The 23,269-nt window shown below is 46.1% G+C and overlaps 1 protein-coding gene across 5 annotated transcripts in view; it reads left to right on the top strand.

The window, feature by feature from the left end:
* GPATCH8 (G-patch domain containing 8) overlaps positions 1-23,269 on the top strand; it is a 54,571-nt gene that overhangs the window by 7,792 nt on the left and 23,510 nt on the right. For 2 of the 5 annotated variants that reach the window (XM_017839297.1, XM_017839298.1), the window contains exons 2-4: positions 7,373-7,447; positions 13,279-13,296; positions 15,325-15,397. Coding sequence is in view for 1 of the 5 variants with exons in the window: in XM_017839296.1 (XP_017694785.1) it covers positions 7,373-7,447; positions 15,325-15,397 (148 nt within the window). In the remaining 4 variants the exon portion in view is untranslated. The other 3 variants (XM_017839296.1, XM_017839299.1, XM_017839300.1) reach the window with 3 other exon arrangements.

Below are 23,269 nucleotides of genomic sequence, written 5' to 3'. Positions count from 1 at the left end.
TGTAGAATGTGTTTTTATTTGGACAGCTCTAGGTGGGTGTTCATAGGCACCTTTTCCTGGTTTAAACCAGATCTGGTGAGTGGTTTTTCAGTGTTTTTGGACTTAACAGGTAGAGCTTTGCCATCAAAATTAATTTTTAGTTTGGTAAACAAAAGGTGCCATCAGCTTCTCAGCGTGCAATTCCAAGGTGTTTCTTTCAAACGGTGCCAATTTAAATTCATCTCCGAGTCTCAAGTGATTGCTTTTGTTGTATTGACTTGAGAGGATTTTCCTGTTAAGTACTCTCAGAATAATTGATGTGTGTGTCTGCCGAAAATGAGGTTTTGCTGCAGCTTTCACAAGATGTTGACTGTAAATATTCAGCTGTTTGGGGGGTGTGCAGATGTGCTGTGTCCGTACTTCCCTCTTGTGTTGCTTATATACAGGGAAGGGACTGGGAAAGAGATTTCTAACAGTGAGAACGTGTTGTTTGGGAATGTTTCACCTCTGTGTGGTTTGGAAAGGATCACTGATTATTTTTTTGTGTGTGTCTTTACAGACACTGCAGGGAACAACAGGAAAAAGGATGGTTTTGTTCTGGGAAGCATTAACAAAGGCTTTCCAGGTGCCAGTACAAAATTGCTTTTGTATTGCTTTTTGTAGCTTTGAAAACCCACGTGGCCTTTAAAATTAATCCAAGAAAGTTTCCAGGGTTGGATGGATCTACCTTCTAGGAGCATGTTGGTCTTGAACATGTATTTTCTCCTGGGTGCATGATGAATATTCAAGAACTGATCTAAGCTACGCTTTCCTGGAGTTGTTTTTGAATTCTCTGGATGGATTTCTAAACATCAACACGGTTGTCTGCATCAATTATGTTTTGGAGCTCCTCCATCCTATGGAGTCATCAGGTCCTGCCGAGCTGGAAGGGGCAGCAGGAATTACTGCTGTGATCTGTAGTCAGTGCGTGTAGGGGCGTGTGGGTCTTGCAGAGATGTTACAAACCCGTTACATTTTGACTGTGTGTGACAAACACTTAATCAGTCGTGGTGAGCTGGGTTTGGGTTTAGCACCCTCCCTTTCCCCTCTCTTGGCTGAAATTCTCTGCTGAGGTCGGTGTGATGGCAGGGATAGAGCCCCACAAAAACAAAATCAGAGGAGCACTGGCAGACCTTGTCACTTCTCCCTCTCACAGTTCATCCGTGCCTGGAGTGGGTTTTTATTCTCCTGTGTGTCCCACGTGTCCCTCTCAGCTGCAGGTGCTGGTTTGTCTCACCCTTGGGCGGTGTGTGGGGAAGTGAAACCGGAGGGTCTGGAAACAGCTGCTCCAGCCAGAAAGGTTTGTAAAAAGAGGACCGAGTACAAAACGAGGCGAGTGTCGATGGTTTGCTGACATTCCTGCTCAGGAAGGAGTCAGGTCCAGCAGAGCAGTCCCTGAGCCTGGCTTGGCCGCGGCACTGGTGGTGCACAGGCAGTGTTCTCACGGCTGTCCTGGCTGGGCAGTGTTGGCAGGAGTGCTGGGAGCCAGCTTTGGGAAAAGGGAAAGGATGATAAGGTGCCTTATCTTCTGAAGGTCTTGTGACTGCTCCCTCTCCTTTAGAAAAGAAAACTGTACGTTTAACAGGATATTTCCTTCTGGAATCCCTGAGTCTCTTTCCCCCCTGCTCGGGAAGGTGCCCTGTGCGTGCAGGGAGGGAGGATTTTGGCATTTGCTCACTTGTGCTCAGATGCTGCTTCGGTTCCCTGAGCTCAGACCTTGCATCTGTGCTGACCCATCCCGGGAGGGCTGCAGGAAATGTCAGCTGTGCTTCCCAGCTCCAGGAGGAAAATATTGCGGGATCTGGAGCTCACACAGTCTGCCCTGACTTTATTCACACTAGAAAACAGCCTTTTTTGTGGGTACTCATTTCTCTTTTTGGATATTCTTGGTGTCTCAGCCGCTGGTTCACAGCCTAATGGCTGCAGGGCTTTTGGGAATGGGGAGTGGGCTTGGTTAAATGTTTTCAAGTGGGACTTGTGGTTAACAACCCTAAATTTTATTGCTCGACTTATATTTTTAGAGTTTAAGATTTATTGATTGAAATGATGGATAAATGGGATATGCAGAAGTGGTGCCGATTTGCTTTTGTGTTTTAAAATTCCATTTTTTAGAGTAAATGCAGTATAAATGTGATTTTTTCGAGTCTTCTTCTGATAACTCTCCCAGCGTAAAACTAATTTTTGAATATCTAAGGAAGCACGCTGTGCTCTTTTCAAGTGCAGTTAAGCAATCACGATCATGCTGTGCTCTTTTCCAGCGCATTTAAGGAATAATACCAGTGAGTATAGTCAAGGCTTTTCTGCAAAATTACTTTATTTCGATTGTTATTGTCCTGGTCACGCGAACCAGCCTTGGAGTGCCTTCCTGAGCCCGTCCTGAAATCCAGCAGGGACATAAATAGATTGTTTCTGCTGTGACGTCTCAGCAGCTGCATTCTGGCTGTTCCCACTCCAGCCATCCCTGGTTTAATGCTCCCAGGCAGAGCCACGGGGGTTTATGCCAGAACCTTTCCTTATTTCCCTCCCTTGAAGGCGCTGTGGTTTGGGGAGCAGGCGGTTCTTTCCACAGGTTTTCCCATTCTGGGCTCTTCCTGCTGGACTTTGCTGGGTTTTGTAACTCACGGCATCATCTTTGGTGTTAATAACCACCAGGCTGGTGTGGCTGAGCTCCGGTGGGGCTGAAGGACAGCTGAAGGGAAGCATCCTGAGAGGAAAACCCTGCACTCCCATCTCCACTGTCCTGCTCCTTTCTTGGAGCCTGTTCCCATCTCCGCTGAGCGCCGGCCCAGCTGCTGGGCTGGAGGCTTTTGGGATAATACACGGATAACTTAGGGCTGTTCATTGGGGAAAGCACTAATTCCTGTCAGGATTGAGCACTGTGTGGGATGTGTTCTGCTCGCTGACATCTTCATGTGCTCTGTGATCGGGCAGATCCAGGGAGCAGTCCAGTGATTAATGTCCAGGGCGGTCTGATGGCCTTGAAGCTGCTGAAGTGACTCATCATTCCTTGCCCTTTGTGTTGGTGATGCTTTAGGTGACTTAGGAATGCAGGCAGTTGCTCTGGTTTTGGATACACCCTTTGGGGTGTGAGAGGGAGCAGATTTTCTTCTGCACTGTTGTCATGAAGATTCTTTGGAAGGGTTTCCCCTCCTGGTAATTTCTGTGTGTCCTTATGTGCTTTGTCTTTGCCCACCTTCCTGGAAAGGTGCCTTGTGTTGGGGAGGGAGTGAATTCTGGGATATTAAACTTTGATAAATGGGCTTAAATCAACAATTCATTTCACTTTCACTGAATCATTTATTGGCAGCAATTCTTGCCACTAATGATTTTGGGATGAAAGTGTAATTAAGGTCCTAAATTCTTTTTTTAATGGTACCAACTGGGTCTCACTGTTAAAACATTTGGGATCTTGTGAGCGGGAAAGCAGCAGCTTTGAATTTGAGCTATGAATTGTCCCAGGAAATGCAGTGACTCCACTGGGTTTAATCTGGGACAAAATTACATTTATTGGACCAGGGCTCTGAAGTATTTCCAGTCCAAATAAGGGAGGACGGGGGTCTGAAACCCTGCATGGAGGCAGCTTTTGTTGGTTGATTTTTTTAAATGCCGTGTTCATAACTCAATGGTTCAGCGTGTGAGGGCTCCAGGACTTAAGGTTTGGCCAAGAGCTTCAGGCAAGGATCAAACAATGGGAAAGTGGGGGAGAGAGCAGAGAACATGTGACTGAGGAACCAGAGTGGGTAGTGAGCCAAAGTTCAGATGATATTACACAAAAAATCACAGGGCACAAACATATGTTGGCTCCTGGAGACGAGTGCAACAAGGAGCCAAGTGGTGTGTGAGGAGTGTTTAGATGTTGGAGGCTTGTCCTTGTTCCTCATGAAGTAGTGAAATATATTGAATTTCAGTGTGGTTGTAGTGAAGCACCAGCAGAGGTAGCACAAAGTGAGAGCAATAAATGCTGCTGGAGTGGAAGCCTCTCATTGAATTTGCTCTGGTATTTTGGGGTGGATGGAGGGAGTGTCTGTGAGAAGGGGACAGTGCAACACATCTTATTTCACAAAGCAGAAGTGAGAGAGCCTGATACAGGCAGCTGTAAAATGGAGGGGCATCATAGGGATTGAATCCTTCTTTTCACCTACAGGTTTCCTCTGAAGAGGGAATCATCCCTCAAGTCTGCAAAAGACACAGATCAAAATCATACTGAAATGTGATCTGTGCTTGTGGTTCGTGTTTGCCAGAAATGTAGTTTATTCTCAACATTCAGCGTTTAGAGCTTAATTAATTGTTGGATTTAAATGTTAAAGTATTTTGTCTTCCTCTGATTCATTGTCTGAAGGTACAGCAAAACAGAACTGTTACATGGATCCATTCGATGTGCCAGGCTGAAGGATTGCAAAAGAGGGAAAACAGATGGAATTCCCCCCAACTTGCTCCTTAGCCAGCTCCAGGGACGAGGAGGCAAAGGGACAGACTGTGCTGCCTCCAGCCCCCCAAGTCCCAGCTCCAGAAGGCCTGGGATCCCCACAGTGGCAGAGAGTGTTGCCTTAACGAGCTGTTTGTTGTGGCCATAGAACCCTTTTTTCACTCCTCCCTCACAGGGCACCCCCAGCCTGAACACCCCCAAAAATCCAACCCCACTGTGACCATTGGATTGTCCACTTGCCTTTTTCCAGGATGAGTCACTTAATGGTGGAAAGAAAAAATTCCTTTATCATTTATTTTAAGTACTGATAAATAAAGAGCAGTCTCTGCGATGACTACTGATTTCAGCTCATTTTGGACACTTTGTTATCCTGAAGCCTGGAATTGCCAAGCCTGGAACAGGCACAGGAGCAGGTTGTCAGCATTCCCATGGGGCCTGTCCCCTGTGCTTGCTGGCATTTGTGTGCCCATGAATTCCAGGAGACAGGCAGCACCTGCCTCTATGGAAAATTCTGGTGTTAGTGTTGCTGCTCTTTGTAAAAACAAGCAACCCATCCCTACTTGTTACCAGGAACAAGTAGATACTAAACTCTCCAAAAATACAAATATCTAAAATAACCCCCAACATATATGGAGTGGGTAGTGGTGGGATCACCAGAGCTTGGGGAGAATGGTTTATTTGCTCTCTCATTTCCCTGAGCACAGGGAGTGCTCAGCCTTTTGCACAGTTGCTGGGAGGAGATGTTGTTTTAAGCACTGAGAAAGCGAGTAGTGAAGCCTCAGAGCAGCCAGACCTGCTGCTCTCGAACTGGGGTTGACCCTTGCCTTGGTGAAAACAGCTCTCAGTGTCTTGGCAGGCAGTGCTCTGCAGGAGCCAGGGAGTGGGCAGGAATATTTCACTTGTTCCAGGTAATTTAGTGACGTGTTCTGAGCTACCTGCAGGCAGCGAGTGAAAGGAGGTGTCTGCTTTGTGCTGAGAGGGTTTCAAGTGTTAATTAATGTTACATGGGTTTAATTTTTAAATACATGAAGTTTAGCTGTGTGTTGTTGCCAGTGTAAGCAGCATGTGCACTCCTGGCTGCTCTTGTTCTCTTGGGCGCTGGTTTTTGGGAGTCTGGGCCGTGTCCCTGGGCCATTGGGGCAGGTTTTGTGGTGTCTGCTCCGTGCTGGGCTCCCGGGCTCCTCAGCACTGCCACGCACAGTCTGTCCATCCACACCCCGGGGGGTTTTGGCTTTTTAAAGCAGCCCAGCGACTGCTCGTGCATGGTAAGTTTGCCTTCAGCTTGTTCCTTGAAGGCTGTCCAAAACAACAAAAAAAAAAAGGCAAGCTGGGAGTGGATTTCTGCCTGCAGATTAAGCCCCAAATTTGCTCTGGAGAGGCCGTGGGAAAGATGCCGCCTGGGAGCAGAGCGTGGCCGGGATGAATTACCACCGGGGACTCCAGATGATGGATGGGCTGGAAGTTGGGGCACCAGCATCAAAGCATGTTCTCTTGGCACCAGGTTTCAGTCAGGATGGTCTCTTGCAGATTTGCATTGCTGGATGCAAACACTCCTTCCAGAGGATTTTGGGAGGCTTGTGATATTCCAGCCGTCGGTCCGTTAACGGCAGTTTGCTCTTTGACGTGCCGGCTTCCATTAAAATTCCTGCAGAAGGAAAAGTTAGTGCTGGTAGAAAGGAGGAGGGTGACAGCATGTTTCTCTTGGCAGTGGTGTGTGTGTTCCTCCTCCAAGTGATTGTGGAGCTGGGATGCAAATAAAACCTGCCAGGGTTTTGGAGTGCACAGAGCAGCTGGAGGCTCCAGTGGCACTGGGGGGCCTGGGGGAGGAGTGGAGGGTGACAGCCAAGGATTGGCACCTCCTGGGGTTCCTGTGATGCTGAGCAGAGCCTGGGAATGTGGGCGAGCCTGCTGAAACAACCCCCTTCAGTGGCTTTTGGGCCCATCCCAGCTGCAGGAATCTCTCCTCTTTCCTTCTGGGTTTATAGCTAGGAAGTCCGAGTTTTCCCTTTCCAGGTCTGTGCTCATGTGGATTTGTTACATCATGGACCTGTTGAACAGCCAGAAATGGTTCACCCTGTTTGCAATCTCAGGAATTTGAGGCTTCAGAAACCTCGAAAGCTATGGCAGAGCTGCAGTGGAGATGTTTGTTTTTCCTGAAATGGCCCTTCCCTGGTGTGTTCCAGCACCATCAGTCATCCTGGAGGACAGGGCTGCCGTTGCCTTCCCAGCTCAGGAATCCTGTATGCTCATTATCCAGCCAAAAAAGTGGGAAGATCCAGTTTTGCCATTTGGGGGTTGGTGGTCAGCTGGTGGGGGAGGGGGTTGTTTGAGGTCAAAACTGTGTTGGGGGATCACTCCCATGGACAGATCACTGCCAGATCACTGTGCAGCCACCTAAATTTGTGGGAAGGGCTGTTCCAAACCATGGACAAGCACTGTGGGCACAGGGACAGGTTTCCTTTGGTACCACTGTGAGGTTTAGTTGATTTAAGGTGTGTGAAATCTCATGTATCCCTGGAGCAGTTTGGATTTCCTGCTGCCGGGAAAGCCTTGCAAAAGCCCTTTGTAGTGGTGGGAGGGTCAATTCCTGCTGCCTCTTGTCCGGTGTGGTTTCCAGGCTGGCACTGCTGCTTGTGCTCAGTGTTTTCACAGACTTTCTTAAGTAAAAAAACCCAGAAGTATTGTCAGTGTAAATGTATGATGTTTTGCCAACTTCTACAATTTATGATTATCATCAAGTTGACTTATTTTTTAGGGTTTTTTTTTTTGTCCTTATAGCTGATACACTGAGTTGAGCTCGGGTTTAACAAGTTTATTTTTTAGCAGAATTATATAAAATATGTCACTGTAGCCAAACCTGACTCCCAAAACGGAAGTGTTGGCAGTGTGTGCTGTGCTGTGGGAGCTGACCCTTGTTTTCTCTTGCAGGGCAATCACTTTGATCAGTATGAAGAGGGGCACCTGGAGATAGAACAGGCATCTCTAGACAAGCCTATCGAATCGGTAAGACCCCCCCACTTATCAGCACCCCCATCCCACCCGGAATTGGGCCGTGATCGGATGGTACTTGATGTGAATGCAGTCAAATCTCAGAGGAGTGGGCACCTTGGTGGCAGTCAGGGTTAATTTTTGGTGGTAAATTGCATGCTGAGCTTAAGTGGGCCTGGGATTTAATCTTGACTTAGTTCTAAAACCATAGGTGAGTTTAAATTCGAGCTCGACGTGATATTTCAGGACTTAATTAAAATAATACATTCATTCATAGGTATTTATTTTAAGTTTTTATACTTTTCTTTGAAGAATCAGTTTAATTCCTATGCAAACCTGATGGGATAGTGTAGTTAAATGTATTTTGCTCCTTTTTAGTTTATATTTTTGGAAAACTACTGGTGTGTAAAAGTGTTAGAACGACACCTGGAGCGTGGAGAGAGGGATCAGTGTTAGTCCAGCAGTCCTTCCCCACAGAGCTGAAACTGCCCTGAGCCTTTCTGTAAAGTTGCTTTACCTTTAATTAGGTGTGGAATATATTTTCCCCCATAAGACGGGGAAAAATTAAGTTTTATTTAGTTTTACCTTTTTAAGCTTTTTGGAGCTAAAAAAAAAAAGGAGCTTTTTGACTCTTTTGCTCTTTGCAAAGCCCCTTCTGCTGGTTTTAGGCACAGTAGCTTGTTCAGCCTAAACTGAGCTCGTTCAGCCTAAAATGGACCCAAGTTTGGCACACTTGAGTTTTAGTTTCAGTTTCTTGCAGAAACAAGAAAACTCGTAGTGACTAATCCAGGGACACTCAGTGGCGTTCTGATTAAGCCCAGATTTTTGTTAAGGAATTACCTTGTCAAGTGTTTCTTTCCCCCGATCCGTTATGAAAGTTTCTCCCCCGTAGTCAGCACTCAGGAGGCACTAAGTGTTAGCAGAAGCTCAGTCTCTCTTTCTCGTCGGTGTGTAGGTTGGTGTTGTGTGTGTTTGTGTGCGTGTTTAGATGTTTACCAAAAAAATTTACACAACTTGGGGTGTTCGACGTTTTTCTTCCGCAGCAGTTGGCCCATATTAGCTAAGCAGCCATGATCTGGTTTGTATTGCACGGTCTGCCTTTTTTAATTTCTTCTCTAGGGTTTCCTTTCCCCCTTCTTATTTCTGTTCTTCTGGTCCAGTGAACACTGCATATAGTACCTACTGTCTTAATGTGCTGGCATGATGCTAGATTTAGGCATGGCAGTAATTGATGACGCATGAGATAATGCTGCAGAGATGGGAATTCCTACCCAAAGCTCCCCTGAATGCTTCAATCTTACCTGGTGATTTTAATTAAAATGCCAAGCTGGATTCCTGATGTAAATGTAATGGGAAGTACTTGTTGGTAGCCTACTCTGGGCCACGTTGGAAATTAGAATTTCAAAACATTCAAATGCTGCTTGCAGACTAGACTGGTTATCTGATTTCCAAAAGTGTTTTCCCAAAGAGGGGAATAGAAGGGGTCACAGATCACATCTCTGGTGTTCCCAAGGGAATGATGCCTAAACCACGAGCAGGTACCCTGAGCCCAGCAGTGAGGGCATGTGGGCTCACAGTGCACCTCACAGCATCTGTAGGAGTAATGCTTTGTGCAGTTTGATTAATGTTGAACTGCAGCAGCAAAATTAAATTAAATTATGGCTGTAATATTTTATTCATATATATCTCTCTCACCATCCAAATGTCAGGACATTATTAATCTTTACAACTTTTTGGTAGGTACAGTTCAGCCTAATGGTTATATTTGAAAACAGTTGGGTAAAGAGTACAAGAGAATGTCTTGTTTTGGGAGGAGGAGGAGTTAAAACCTCAAATTTTTCTTCAAAATACAGTTTGTTTCACTCTTCTTTTGTCTGCAATAAGAGAATCACAGAGTCATTAAGATTGGGAAAGCCCTCTAAGATCATTGAGTCCAACCATTCCCCCAGCACTGCCAAGGCCACCACCAACCCATGTCCCCAAATGCCACATCCAGGCGTTTTTTGAACACTTCCAGGGATGGCGACTCCACCCTGCCCTGGGCAACTGTGCCAGTGTCCTTGTCCCAGGATTTCAAAGCTGTGGTTGCTGCATGGGGTGTTTTTTTGGCCTCATGGACAAGCCCAGTGTCAGGAACAACCTGGTCACTTTTGGAGTTCATCCTCATGTGGTCTTTGCAGAATACATTGTTGGTTCTTAAAAGAAACTCTCCATCTGGGGAGTGTCCAAGTTTCCTGGCACCTGTGGAGGTGATTTTTCCTTCCACACTGTTAATGACCAATGTGCTTTTTGAATTGGCAGATTACACACGTTAACAGAAGGAGCAGTTTTCTTGACAGGGTTCAGTGGGGCACTTCTGCAAGATTTTTCACCAGGAAAGGGATGTTCATTCTGCTTTTTTATAATTTTTTTTCCTCCTTGTATTTTAAGCTGTTTGCTCACCCAGAGCTGAAATTGAGAGGGAGGGAGTAAGAGCGAGTCTATATTTTGAAACTACCACACAACTAAATATTATTTCAACAATATTTCAGTATTAACAAACTGGTTTATAATTGTTTACCGATTCTCTGTTAGCAATCCAACTGGCCTTTTCCAAGGAATCTGCTCAGAGTCATGAGTGAGCCTCTGCTTCACAGTGTGGAAACAGTTTGGACGGTGAACCATCCTGTGTTTACAGCCACGGCAGATCAAAGCACTCCCCAGTCAGAAGGTTAAGGTTATTCTACAGACTGAAGGGTGGATTAAATATATTCTCTGAAATGCAGCTTCCCACATGTTAGTGACGTGGAAATGCTCCAAAGCCCACGGGTGGCTGTGCTTGGAGATCCTGGGGTGGAGGGTTTCCCGTGCCGTGTCCGAGCGACATTCCCAGCTGACGTGAGATCCATCTCTGCAGCATTATCTGTTGAGAGGTGCTGACTGTACTGCTACAGCATGCAACTCAAAGGTGGCTGGAAAAATAGGTTTGGGGAGTCTACAGATCATTACAATGTTGAAACGTGTCCTCAATTAGCCTACTGGTGTTTTTGTTCCTGTGGAAATCCTGCTGTGTACAGCGAGTTTAGGCCAAAGATGTCTGGACTGAAACATGCGACTCTGACCAGAGTACATTTATGGAAAACAGAGCTGCCAGGAGCTAGGGATGGACCTGAACGAGTGCCAGCTATTTTCCATTACTAAATTGAAGAAAATATTTCATATCAATGGACTCTTCAGAGCTGCAAATACTGATAATTTTTTTTTTCCCCCCACAAGTAACGTTTTTTCTTGTTGTGGTTTGAAAGATGCTGCACTTACACTGGCTGTTCACGTCAGTGCAACCACTGCTGTCTGATGTCCTTGAAAAATCAGAGCACTTCACCCTTTTTTTAGATCCCAGAAGCTGCATGTGTTTGTTCTGAAGTATTTTGAGTGCACTGAGTTCAGGTACCCGAACGGGAAGTCACAAAGTATTGCAGCTTGGACAGAATCCAGATTTTCTTCAGGTTAATTCCTTATCTCTGCTTGTTTATCGAATCTCTTGGCTGTGAATTCCTGGTTTGCCTCGTCCCAGCAGTGCAGATGGAGTAGGAGGCAGCACTAGACCCCCCTAGAGCCCCCCGGAGCAGCCCCGTCCCCGTGCAGGCAGTGTCAGGGCTCCACCCCCGCCGGCACCGCTGCAGGTTGGAGGCCACGCTGGGAACCCCCCACTCACCCTGGAGCTTGTTAGTTTGTCCTTGTCCTGACTAACAAATGTCCTTTCCCCTCTCTCTAATGCTGCTGGGGCACAGAGGAGGTCCCTGAGCTCCCCACGTCCCAGGCTGCAGTCGGTGGTGTCTGGCACCACGGGCTGCTGGAGCCTGGCCGAGCCGGGGCCGGGCTGTGTCGCACTGGAAATCTGTACGGATCTGTGGACTCCACTAGTTCCAAAGTGTCATTTGATGAGGCTGCTGATTTGACATTTAGCAGCAGCCATATGTGGACAGCGCTATAAATAATGTGCTTCTGGAAGCTGAATGGTGTAGCATTACTATTTGGCTTTTCTCTCTGGTCTTCATTGTGTCATCTGTAGTGAGCTCTAGGTTTTGTTTTGGGAATCTTTTCAACCTCTTGTTTGCATGGGTTCACCCAGTAGCATCCGATCCTTGCTTATAGATTCCTCCATACACAGTGAGCACAGCTTACAATCCACTCAAGAGACGAATGGTTCCTGCCCGTGCCGGGGTGGGCAGTGGGGATACAGTCCCTGGGGATCTCATGGAAAACCTGTCAGGCAAAACGAGTGCTGTGGTTTATCCATAACTCAGCATCACCCCACAGGCGTCACCAAAACCTTTGCGTTCTCCTCCAGATGTTTGAATTTGAAGCAATTTCTTTTCCTGTTGGCCAGAACCTTTGTCAGAAATTTCTGCTGGGGATATCCCACTTAGGAATCACTGATCCCTGTGGAAAGCAGCCAAGGGCATCTTGTGAGGGCACAGGATGGGGAACTGAGGAGCCCAGTTTGAGCTGGTGGAGCCTCTCACTTGGGATGAGGTTTTTCCCTAGCTCCATGAGGGTTTCGTGCAGTCAAGACCTTGCATTTCCTATACCCTTTGGAAAAGTTATGCTCTGTCATTAATGCCAAGTTCTCCATCTGTGAATAGAAATGATCACTGGTGATCAGCTCCAGAGGGGTGAGATAATGCTGGGGGGTGTGAGTTGTTCCACCCAGAGCTGCTCTGCCTGCACGGAGCACCCACAGCCCCCACGGCTGGGTGCCCACCCCCTTGGGTGGTACAGGAGAGCCCCCTTGCTCACTCAAACACCTATTGGGACACCTGTTTTGGCTGCCTCAGTAAATTTTATTGTGGCTGTAACACAGGGAGCTCCAGGATGGCAGAGGAAGAGAGTGAGGAGACTCGTGCCAGCCCTCCTCGGCTGTGGCATTTCTGTGCCTCAGTGCAGCTCTTCTGTAGGAAAACTGCTGCAGCTGAGGATGGTCTGTTCAAAAGGAATGACAGCCTTTGACACGGACAGGAGGTTTTCTGTGAAAAAAACCATCTTTTCTATGTGAAAGAGGCTGTACTTTTACAGAACTGTCACTTAAAAATGCAATTTAAATGAAAAAAGCTGCTGGCTGTGGCAGCATTCGCTGCTCCATGTCAAATTTTGGTCCCTGGGCTACTCCCCAGGCTCTGCAGACTGGCCCCACGTGGGAGCCCAGCAAGCCTGGCCTTCAGTCATTTCATTTTTAGAGCAGCATTTGCACTGAAGAGCAGTTCTGTCAGTCTGCCTCTGTCAGAGGGCCGGCAGAGCCATTGGAAAAGGAGGGAGGAGACTGAACGTGGCTGGAAATGAGCAGACTAATGACCAGGTCCCAGCTCAAATATTAATATTAAATTACCGGAGTTCTCCTCCCTATTCAGCGAAACAGAAGATGCTCCATTTCAATTCAGCAGGATTTAAAATTAGCTCCACTGTGTAAACAAACAAATGGAAAAAAATTGGGCTGGGAAAACCACCCCCTTCCTGGGAACTGAGACAGGACGATGTCCAGGCATAATTCCAATTTATGTCAAACAACTCGCGACCATCCTCTTGAGTGGTTCTGTAAAAGTGGTGCTAATGTGTATAACCCTTCTAAATTTTTCTTTTTTCCCTTTAACATTTGTTTCCCCCTTCACTGTGTCAGTCACAACACACCGCTCTTGAATCTCCCAGCTGGTCTTGACTTGTTGAATTTATTTTATGCTTTCACTCTTCTTTAATAAATACATTACTTGCAAGCAGTGAATTGAAAACAAAGCAAAAGAAAAAAAAAAAAACTACCATTAGTGATTGGACAGTTTCTTACTTTGTGTTACATTTAACTGTTCTTTTGACAGCCCAGTTTTTAAAGCCAGGTTCGTATGGAAATGCTTTCACTCCACTTGCACTGCTTTTGGAATAGCGTTCTGCTTCATCTGTCTTTATTTTAGTGCATTCATAACACACACAGTCAGCACAATGTCTCATCTCCACTTGGCCAAGATGCAAAGTACTCCTTGTCCTTTGGATTTATTTATTTTTTTCTTTGGTTTGGTTTTTTGTTGTTGGTTTTTTTTTTTTTGGTTTTTGGGGAAACGCAGCCATTTTTGTCAGCACAGAGGGATTCAAAGATCCTTTGTCAGGGTAGGACAATTAGTGCCTTATCCCAGCCCCTCGAGCTCCAGGCCTGGGCACTCTGTGCCTGCAGGTAAGTTTTCCTCCTCTTCCCAACAGACAGACAGTCCCAGTCCTCTCCGTGGTGTTTGTGGTGGGGATCCATCTTGGTTTATTGCTTTTATCCCAAGACATTCCTTTACTTGTCCTGGTTCAAATTTTTTTTTCCCCACGGGGCCCTAATTATGTCCTGGGGGAGAGCCAGTACTATGGGAAAGACATGCACTTATTCCTTGAGAAATGCAGACAGACAGGGCTTTACTGGGACATCAGGAAAAATTCCAAAATTTATGCTTGATAGCATCTTTTTGAGGAAAAATATATCCATGCAGCCAATATCTTTAGAAAGGTTGTGCCTTTCAAGCTGATTCACCAAAGTTCTGCAAACCCTGTGGAGTGACAAAACCACTGGTACTCTGGTTTCTGTTGATGACTTGGTTATTTAATTAAAGAAACCTTCAGCATACATATATATATATATAAAAAATTCTTTTTTAAGGTTCCATGTACCCTCAGTGTTATGGATCCTGTTATAAGTCAGGATATTTCTGTATATCTCAAGTTGTTTGCCTTATGAGAATTAATAACCACCAAGTGCCTATTTTATTTTTATTTTTATTTTTGATGGTTAGGAGGTGAACGTGGTCCCAGCCCAGAGTCCTCCTTTGCTGAGTTGGCAGTTGGTCACTGCTTCTAACTGGGTAAACTGGTCAGCAAGGGCAGAGCTGTCAGCTCAGATGGTTGGAGGGTGCCCTGAGTGCTCTGGTCTTTGTCTGGGGGCACAAACCTTGCAGAAAAACCCAACAGTTTCCACCCTGAGCCTCGCTCAGCCCGATTTCCAAAAGCTGACACTTAATTGCTGCGTCAGTACTTTTCCACTTATTCCAAAATAGCTTTTTTGTTTAGGAAGATGAGACATTATGCTTATTGTTTCCCCTACATGCACTAATGGTTCCTTGCTGTTAACTTATTGCTAGGCCTGTTTCATTCTAACATCTTAGTATTTTTGTTAGTTTACATGTGAAATGCATCACCCAGTCTGTGCTTGAGCTCATTTTATTTAATTGATTTTATTTTTTTGTTTTACTAACCTCACTGTTTTTTCAGTTTAATATTGGCTGCATGCTAGTTTATATATATATATATACACATATATAAAAAAAACCCAATCAAGTCTAGCCTGGATTTTGCTCTGATTGTGTTTTGGTTTCTAGTGGTGGGGCAGTCTTGCACTTACAACTTACTCAGTATTATAAAAGCCTGACACACAAACAAAATGACTAAACACATTGTAGATTTTCTTTACCAAAAAAATCTTAAGTGGTGCTGTCTAGGTGATGGATATGATTGTATAAATAGCTTGATTTTATGCTTTTTACTGTCAATTTTTATTGGTACACTTTATTTTCTCCCACATTGCCTTTTTTTTTTATTATTATTATTACTATTATTTTTTTATTTATTTTAAATGTGATGCACAAAAGTTGCCCAGCACACCATCAGAAAGTGACCGTCCCTGATACCCATCCCCCTGGAAAAATTCTAGCCAGCAATTTTTGACATTTGTCTTTCCCTTTTATTGGGCATCTATTGCCTTTTCAGTAGCATTTTTTTTGCATGCATATATATGTAGAAAGATCTCTTGCTCATCACATGTTTAAATGTCAGCGGGGAGCGAAGAATATATTATTGGAATATTTTTGGTTTGTTTTCTCTGTTCTGTCTGTCAGGATAATATTGGACACCGCTTACTCCAGAAACATGGCTGGAAGCTGGGCCAGGGATTGGGAAAGTCACTGCAGGGTAAGTCCAGTCTCCTGTGTCTGAAACCTTCGACACCTTGGTCTGTAACGAAATGATCTCTGCTTTTTGTTCCTAGATTAGATTTTCTTTCCATCATTAATATGTCCAAACAGTTGCACTGTTAAGTTTCACATTCAGCAGTGTGGAAGTGGAAGCTGCTGCCTCGCTTGCTGGTGCAGGTTAGACGTGGTGTGGGTGTGTGTGTGGTGTGAGAGTTACCGTGGAGGGAGGAGGATTAACTTCCCACGCGCTAACAGAGCAGTGCAGCTCCCAAACTGGGATGATGCTCTGCTGGCTGGGTGCTTTGGGATTGAAAGAATTAAAGATTGGAGGTAGTTTGATGAGCTGTGTGTGCTCTCAGGGGTCAGAAGCCGTTAGAAGGCGAGTAAAGGGCCCCCTGAAGATGGGAGGTGGTGGCAGAGGTTCTCGTGGATGGGAGAGGCTCACTCCTGGTTTCTCCACAGGGATGTCACGGGTTTCACTTACTTCTGTTCCCAGCATGTTTGTCAGGGATTTAGCCAATCTCCTTGGGACACTGTAGTGCTGTTTGAACCAGAACACCTTGTCCTCTTGCTGTCTCGACCCTAAATTCTTCCTGTGACACTGAATCCCGTCTCTGTAGAAACCTCTGGAAGTGTTTGAAGCTCAGAGTAACTGACCCATGTTCCCATACCTGTAGTCTGAAGACCTGGAGGCTTGTAATTGGAATTCCCTGAGTGAACCCATTAGAGATGGGTGTGTCTGTGCAGTTGGAGGACTGTGGAGAGGTAACAAACTCTGGGAATGCACGTTAATCCCCTGGACTGAGGCTCTGTAACCTCTCAGGCAGGACTGTGTTGGTGGTTAATGCTTCTGGCTTCCTCTAACAGGGTTTCCCTGAAATTCCTCTGGTTAATGCATGGCACTGCAGTCCTGTCATGTCCCTGCTGGGGCCAAACCTCAGGATGGGGTTGTAGCTGTCACCTCTTGGCCTCTGGCTCCTGGGATGTAACTGGGTGTGTTTTCTCTTTTGGGTGCCCTGTTGCTCCGTGTGTCACCAGTGTGGAAACACAGACTTGAACCAAGGTAAAGCCTTATCCCAGCCACAGGTGGATCCCAAAGCACAGCCCAGGGGCCTGTTCCCAAGGTGCTGCTGGCACTGACGTGATGGATTGAACACAGATGATGGGACTGGAGGTCTGGAGTTGGGGCAGGAGGGCGGTGGTGTCACCTTGTCCCAGGAACAAGCACACCAGGGCTGCCCATGGTGGTGTCACCATGTCCCAGGAACAAGCACACCAGGGCTGCCCATGGTGGTGTCACCGTGTCCCAAGGGCCCAGCAGGAATTTGCACTTTGATACTTGTCCCCCTTTAGATGTTCCCACTGTGCCTTTCACGGCACTGAAGCTGTTCCACGTCTCTTACTCACGTATTATTGAAGCTCTGGTGATGTGAACTGTTTGGGAGCTACAGCCAAGTCGTGGGGATGGGCTGGGAGGGCTGTCCTGCTCCTCCTCCAGGAGCACAGGAGTAAAAATAACCCATCCAGTTAAACCCAGTTCAGTGCTGAAACCTCCCTAACGTAGCCTTTGGAACATGGGCAGGAATTTCATCATGCCTTTGACCTTCTGGAAGGGGAGCAGTGCCCTATCCAGCTTCTCCAGCCCATGTCCTGGGCAGGCAGAGGATATGGAGAGGTGCTGCTGCTCCAGCTTTTCTCCCTGAGTTCTGAGCAGCCAGAGCCTGTGGCACTGATGAGGATCGTGTTGGGAGCATTTATTTCATTATCCACTGACCTTTTTGCATGACTTGTCCCAAAAATCCAAATACAAAATGTCAGGAAGGAAACATTTGCATCCAGTTTTAATCTTATTCTTGGAGTTCGAAGAGCAAAGTCACTTGATGTGTGCTGAGAATGGGGGAGCAGAACAAAAGTTCTTCCCCTCTTCCACACTGCCTTGCTGAGAAAAGACCAGAAGAGATTTCTAAAGAGATGTAGGAGTGTTTATGCTGTTAATTCTTCTTGGTTCATGCTGTGCTTGAGCCTTGAATCTGAAATAGCCTGTAGTGAGGAGGTGCAGCAGAATCAGAACCCCTTCAAGAAGCCCTGAGCTGTGGATGTGGAGCCCTTGCATCAGACCCTCAAAACTTCTGAGATTACATAAATGCAATTCATATTGCATTCATCTTTTGTCCATGCACTTTAATTAGAAGGGAAGTGGATGAGTTTTCTGGTTTTTGTTATGTCACTTTTGGTTCTAGATGTTCATCTGAACTGGGGCTCCCTCTTTAGTTCTGTGAATCCCAAAGTTAATCCCACGTTACACTTGCCAGTCAGAAATGTTTGTTTCCTGTAGTCAGGCTGTTGTGGTGTTGTCCAACAAGAAATTCCCGCTGCAGGACTGCCCCCTGGAATGAGCTTCCTTCACCCCAGCTTCCCACTGTGGATGGAATCCTGTGGTGAGGGTGCTGAGCTGCCTCTGGGTGGGATCTGGAACAGCCTAAAATTCACACTTACCAATTGGTGGTGGTAAAAATGTGCTGTTGTGGTACAAAGTGGCTCATTCTCAGCAAAATTCCAGAAGCAGAATTGTTCTGTACCCACTGGAGCAGCTGCCTTGTGGTGTAACTCTTGTTAAGGAGAAGAGCTGAGCCACTTGGGGAAGAAAGAAACATCTGCATCTTTTATTTAATTGGAGATGTGCTGAGTGGAGCATCAGGCAGGGGAGTGCTGTCAACTGTGACCACAGCAGTGCTGGATCCGGGTTCAGACACGCTCATAACGAATTCAGCAGAGTCATTCCTCTGCTCATCTCTTCTCCTGATGTTTTTCATGTTGTTTTTCCCCACAAACAACTTGTGTTATATTTGGAAATGGTGCTTCAACTTGCTAACGGGTACTGAATGTGAAAAAGCAGAAGAGGGGGTTGCCAGTTGACAGGGATCTTTTTTATTTTGGGAAGTGTGGCTTGGGGAGCCACTTTTCCATAGAGACATGTGATGGTTGTGCTGTGACAAGTGAGAAAATGGTGACTGTAGCCTGTTTTATCTTTGGGGGAACACGTGGAGTTGATAATCTAGAATTTTGTGCTCTGCTGGTAAAATGAAACTAGAAGAGATGTGGTTAAAAACACTGGCTGACCTTCGTGTGAAGTCCTGTGCTAAATGAGCCCGAGGATTGTGAATAAATCAGGAGTTACATAAGTCAGAAGGGGAATGAGAGGGCTGAGTGAAATCTGAATTCAAATACTCTAATGATTTCTCTTGGAATGAGTATTTCCCCAATATGTTAAAGGAGTATTATGAAAAGCCATGAGACTGACGTGCAGAAGTGGTATAATTTTAATCACACAGTTGAAAATATTTTTGTAAGCTCTTCAGCTTTTCCCCGTCAATTTTTTTTGACAAGTCTTGTTTAAAAAAAAATAATTGTGCTGAAAACTTCTGGATTTTTTTTTTTTTCTTTTGGACTTGTGTGTTTGATATGAGGCAATAGTATTTTAGAGATATGTCTGGAAGACTAAAACCAGTAGTTTAATCTCATTTAATTTGATGTGGGGAAGCTGAATAGGTTACCCTGCTGTTTCCTTGGTCATAGCAGGGGTTGGGGAGGGTTTGGGCAGTTCAGAGAGGGCAGTGGGAAGGTTTGATGTTTACTGGCCACGTGGAAGGGACTCAGAGGAAGGATTGCCCAGCTTTGGAGTCCAGGTCCAGCTCGTCCTAAGCCAGTTTTAATAACTGTAATTGTTCAACACACTTTTGTAGATTTGCCTCTTTAAAGTTCTCTCTTAAGGAAATGTTCTTGCCTCACTGCAGCCTCGACCCTTTAAAAACAGCTCCAGCACCTCTACAGGAAGCAGTTAAAGTTTCCCTATAGCAAAAACTGTGTCCTGTATTAATTTGATGCATTTAAAAGCATTGATTTAATTCACATTCCCACAGTGTTCCCAAGACTGGGATTATCCTGATCTTTTGTGGTATTTCTGAGAGGTGAGTCACAATCTAGTATTTTGCAATGGCAACAGATAAAAAAGGTTTTGTCATGGCTGGGCTGCTCTTCAGTGTTTCTGTTGTGAATCAAATAACTCAGGTAACGTGGGGGTTTAGTGTAGAACTGGAACTGGGCCTTAGAACCTCTGGGATAGCTTGTCCCTCAGGGACTGAGGCAGCTCATTCAGCACTGGAGTATGATGGAAATGTTCAGTGCAAGTTGAGTTGGAAGGTGGGTGGTGCTGGGCCTGGGGTTGTCTGCAGTGCTCAGGAAACAGGAGCAGCAGGTGGGTGTGTTTGGAGAAGGGACATCCCTTCAGGGGCAGGTCCTTGTGGTGGCAGCAGCTTTCCCTGCAGCCTTTGGTCCTAAAGAAATGCCTTCTGTGATTCCTTTTCCTGTTCAGTAATACCTCCCTTCGTGTTTGCTTGTGCTTTTAGTAAAATGTTGGCGTTGTTTCAGCATAACTGTTCCAGAAGGGGTTGGATCTTCCCAGGGAGCAGCTCTGCTGATGTAATGCTGGGAGGAGAGGGCAGGGCTGTGTCTTGGGAGCTCTCTGAGCCATGTGGAGCTGGGAACCCTTCCTGCACCCTTGTCCCCTTCCAGTCAGGCTGAAAGCAGTAACCCTGCACAGATTATCAGGGCAGTGCTGTTCCTGTTGATCAAGGTGTGCTCCAAACCTATTGTATGAATTGTACCAGTGACACAGGGAACAGCAGTTATAAGTGTTTTGGGTTTAGTTTATCCTTTTGTGGTAGGTAGCAAAGACAGGTTATCAAATCTGTTAGAAAATGCCAAAATTCAGTTCCTCCATCAAACTGTATTTTTGTTGCTTGATTTTCAGTTAAAAAAAAAAAAAACAACACACAAGTGGATTTCTGCTCTGACTTGCAAATTCTCTGCTGATAAATATAGTCAGCACTCCCCCCCTCCAGTATCACTGTGGTGCAGTTCTTCCTTGGCACATTCTTGACTAAATCTGTTCAGACAAGGGAAAACATTCCCTCCTGGTCCGAGGGATGAGCACAGTGAAAGAGCAGAAGCGTCTGACGAGTGCTGGGAGCTGCAGAGAGCAGAGAGCTGCAGGTGAAGCAGTGATCCCATGGCTCAGGCAGGAAATATCCGCTCCCTGGCAGCCCTGGGGGATCCTCATCTGTGACAAGACACTCCGGGTCCCTTTCCAAGCCTTTGCCAGGTGGCCGCGGGCACCACACGCTGCGTTTGCTGCTTCCAGGTTCCTCAGCCTGTGGGGAGCAATAAACAGAGCTTTGACCACGCAGGCAACTGAGATCAGTCACAAATGTGATCTCTTGGCAGCTGCAGCTCGGAGAAAAGAGCTCGGGGTTTGAATTCCAGGGGCTGGGATCCTGGCGCTGTCAGCGCTCGCCAAATGGCCCCGGCTCGGTGTTAATGTGCTTCCCATTTGTTGGATCCTCTGATCCCGGGAGGCAGACGGTGGATGTGTGTCAGGCCTGTGAACGTGGAACAATGAGCTTCTGAGGGGTGTTGGGTTTCTTTCTGGGTTCTGGGGCTTTGTAATAAATACAAGAAGATACAGAAGAGGCAGAAAAAATACTGAACAGTGCCTTTGTTCATGAGGTGTGGAAGGGCTTGGCAGCCCTACCCAAGGAATAGCTCTGAACACAGTCTTATCTTCTTGTATCTTAACATGTCCTCCCAGGAACCTCAAATCTGGCATGGGTGAACATTTCCATGCTTGTTTTTGCAACATAAATCACTGCAGTGGTTGTAAGAGTGGTATTTTCCTGTGAGTGAGCTTGAAAAACCTGGGTGCTGTGGCTTTGGAAGCTGCTGTCATCACACCCATCTTCATTGCTCTGTCAAAACCCACGGCACCACAGACCTAAAGGGAGATTTGCTTAATGCCTCAGTGTCCTCTGGGGGAAGCAGTTGCCCCTTGTCTGCTTTTGAATGTGCAAGATCCTTCCCTTGATTACAGGTGGTGAGTTTAAGGGTGGTTTGAGTGGGTGTAGCCAGTGAAATCCTTGTGCCTTCAGTGACACGTGTTATTGTGACACACGACCTTCTCTTGGCTTAGAATGAGCCTTTATGGCCCTTTGTGCTGGGTCATTGCAAAGCAGTTTTATTAAACTGTGAGAGATGAGTGGGGGAAGTGAGTGGTTGTGGCCATGCACAACCTGCCTCACTCCTGCAGCACAGCCTCAGATCAGCCCAGACCCTTCAACCCTCTCCACTTGTTGAGACAACACAGACAGCAACTCTTATCTCTAATTTCTATTCTAAATCATCCCAGAATTGTGTTCTTGCTCCAACATCTTCCGTGTTGTTCTTCAATCCATTGCTCAGTATTTGAATTAGGGATGTTTTTTGTCCCAGAGTCCACTCTGTGCCTTCTCTTGTGGGTCTGAGAAGTTTGGAGCTCCCATTGGAAGTTTTCCATGTGATTGGGGTGTTACAACTTGTCTTTCTCTCCTCTTTTCTCCCCTGCTTAGTAAGGATTAAATTCACAGGGCAGTTTTTGTGTTGTTGGAAAACACTTTCTCCTCTCTGGGACTCGATGTTTGTCACTGAGGATGATGGACACTTCAGACTTTGTTTGAATCTCTTGATTGTTTTGACCCCTTCCAGAAATCTGACACAAACAGGATGAGCTCACAAATCTAATTCCCAAAGGACACCAGGATTAAAGGTTGCCCTTGTTTGTTCTTTGCTTCTCGCAGCAGTTGGAATGAGTTTGATAACGTGGTGTCATTTTTAGCCAGTGCTGAGCACCCCAGGCTTGTGCACCAGTGAAAATTGAGGGGATTTTCTCCCCTCTCTCTTATTGTGATGCACTGAATGAGGAGTTTGAGTTTCCTGTGTGACAGCTCTTGGGCTGTCACAGACCCACAGGGAACCCAGCACTGCCAAGGCTGCCACTAACCCATGTCCCCAAGTGCCACATCCACACAGCTTTTAAATCCCTCCAGGGATGATGATTCCACCACTGCCCTGAGCAGTCTGTTCCAATGCTTTACAACCCTTTCAGTGAAGAAATTTCCCCTGATACCCAACCTAAACCTCCCCTGGCACAGCTTGGGGCTGTTTCCTCTTGTCCTGTCGCTTGTTCCCTGTGAGAAGAGCTCAACCCCCCCCCCCCGACTGCATCAAAACAGACCCGGGAGTGTTGAGAGCTTGGAAAATCCTCGTCTTTGAAAATGAAACTCGTTCCTATCTCACACTTCTCAGACAGTGTAGCTGAAGGTGAGGGCCCTGAATGTATGGATCCATTCCTGGTGTTGGTCTGTGGCTCCGGGTTCCTGTTGCCCTTCCAGAGCCTGCAGTGGGGTTTGTGCTGACTGAACAAACCAGCCCTTACCCACCAGAGCAAACCCAGTGACGTGATCCTAAAACTGCCTCCTGCTGCCTGCACAAAGCTGTCTTTTCACTGTATCAGTCCCTTTCCAGGAGCAATTAAAACCCCCTGGAAGGTTGTGCCTTGTTGTGGTTTTGATTGTAGCATAAAGATAAGGAACAAGGAGAAATCCTCTGTGCCCAACGAGACCACGTCCCTCTGTCTGTTGTCTGTGTCCTCTGGAGATGCTTAGATTGTGAAATTCTCCTCCAGTGAAGGGTGTGATATCAATCAGTCCTCTAGGATTAAATCCCACAAAGCTTGTACCTGGGGGGAATTTCTATGAAGATGTTGACACAGCAGGCAGGATTCAGGCTGGTCTCTTATCTCAGTGATGCTTCCACACCGTGCATGAGGGATGCACTGAAAGAGGTTTGACTGAATTATATGAACAATTTTGGGGATTCATCTTCTTTTTAGTGGGAGCATTCTGTTATTTCTGAATGTCTGTTTTACAGAGAAATTTATCTGTTGTGATTGGACAAGGATAGAGGTTTTAAACTAAAGAAAAAAAAAAAGGATGAAGTT

This window comes from Lepidothrix coronata, unplaced genomic scaffold (assembly GCF_001604755.1).
Source record: "Lepidothrix coronata isolate B3197 unplaced genomic scaffold, Lepidothrix_coronata-1.0 Scaffold396, whole genome shotgun sequence".
In the NCBI taxonomy this organism is placed as follows: Eukaryota; Metazoa; Chordata; class Aves; order Passeriformes; family Pipridae; genus Lepidothrix; species Lepidothrix coronata.
This window is presented reverse-complemented; position numbering and strand designations above follow the sequence as displayed.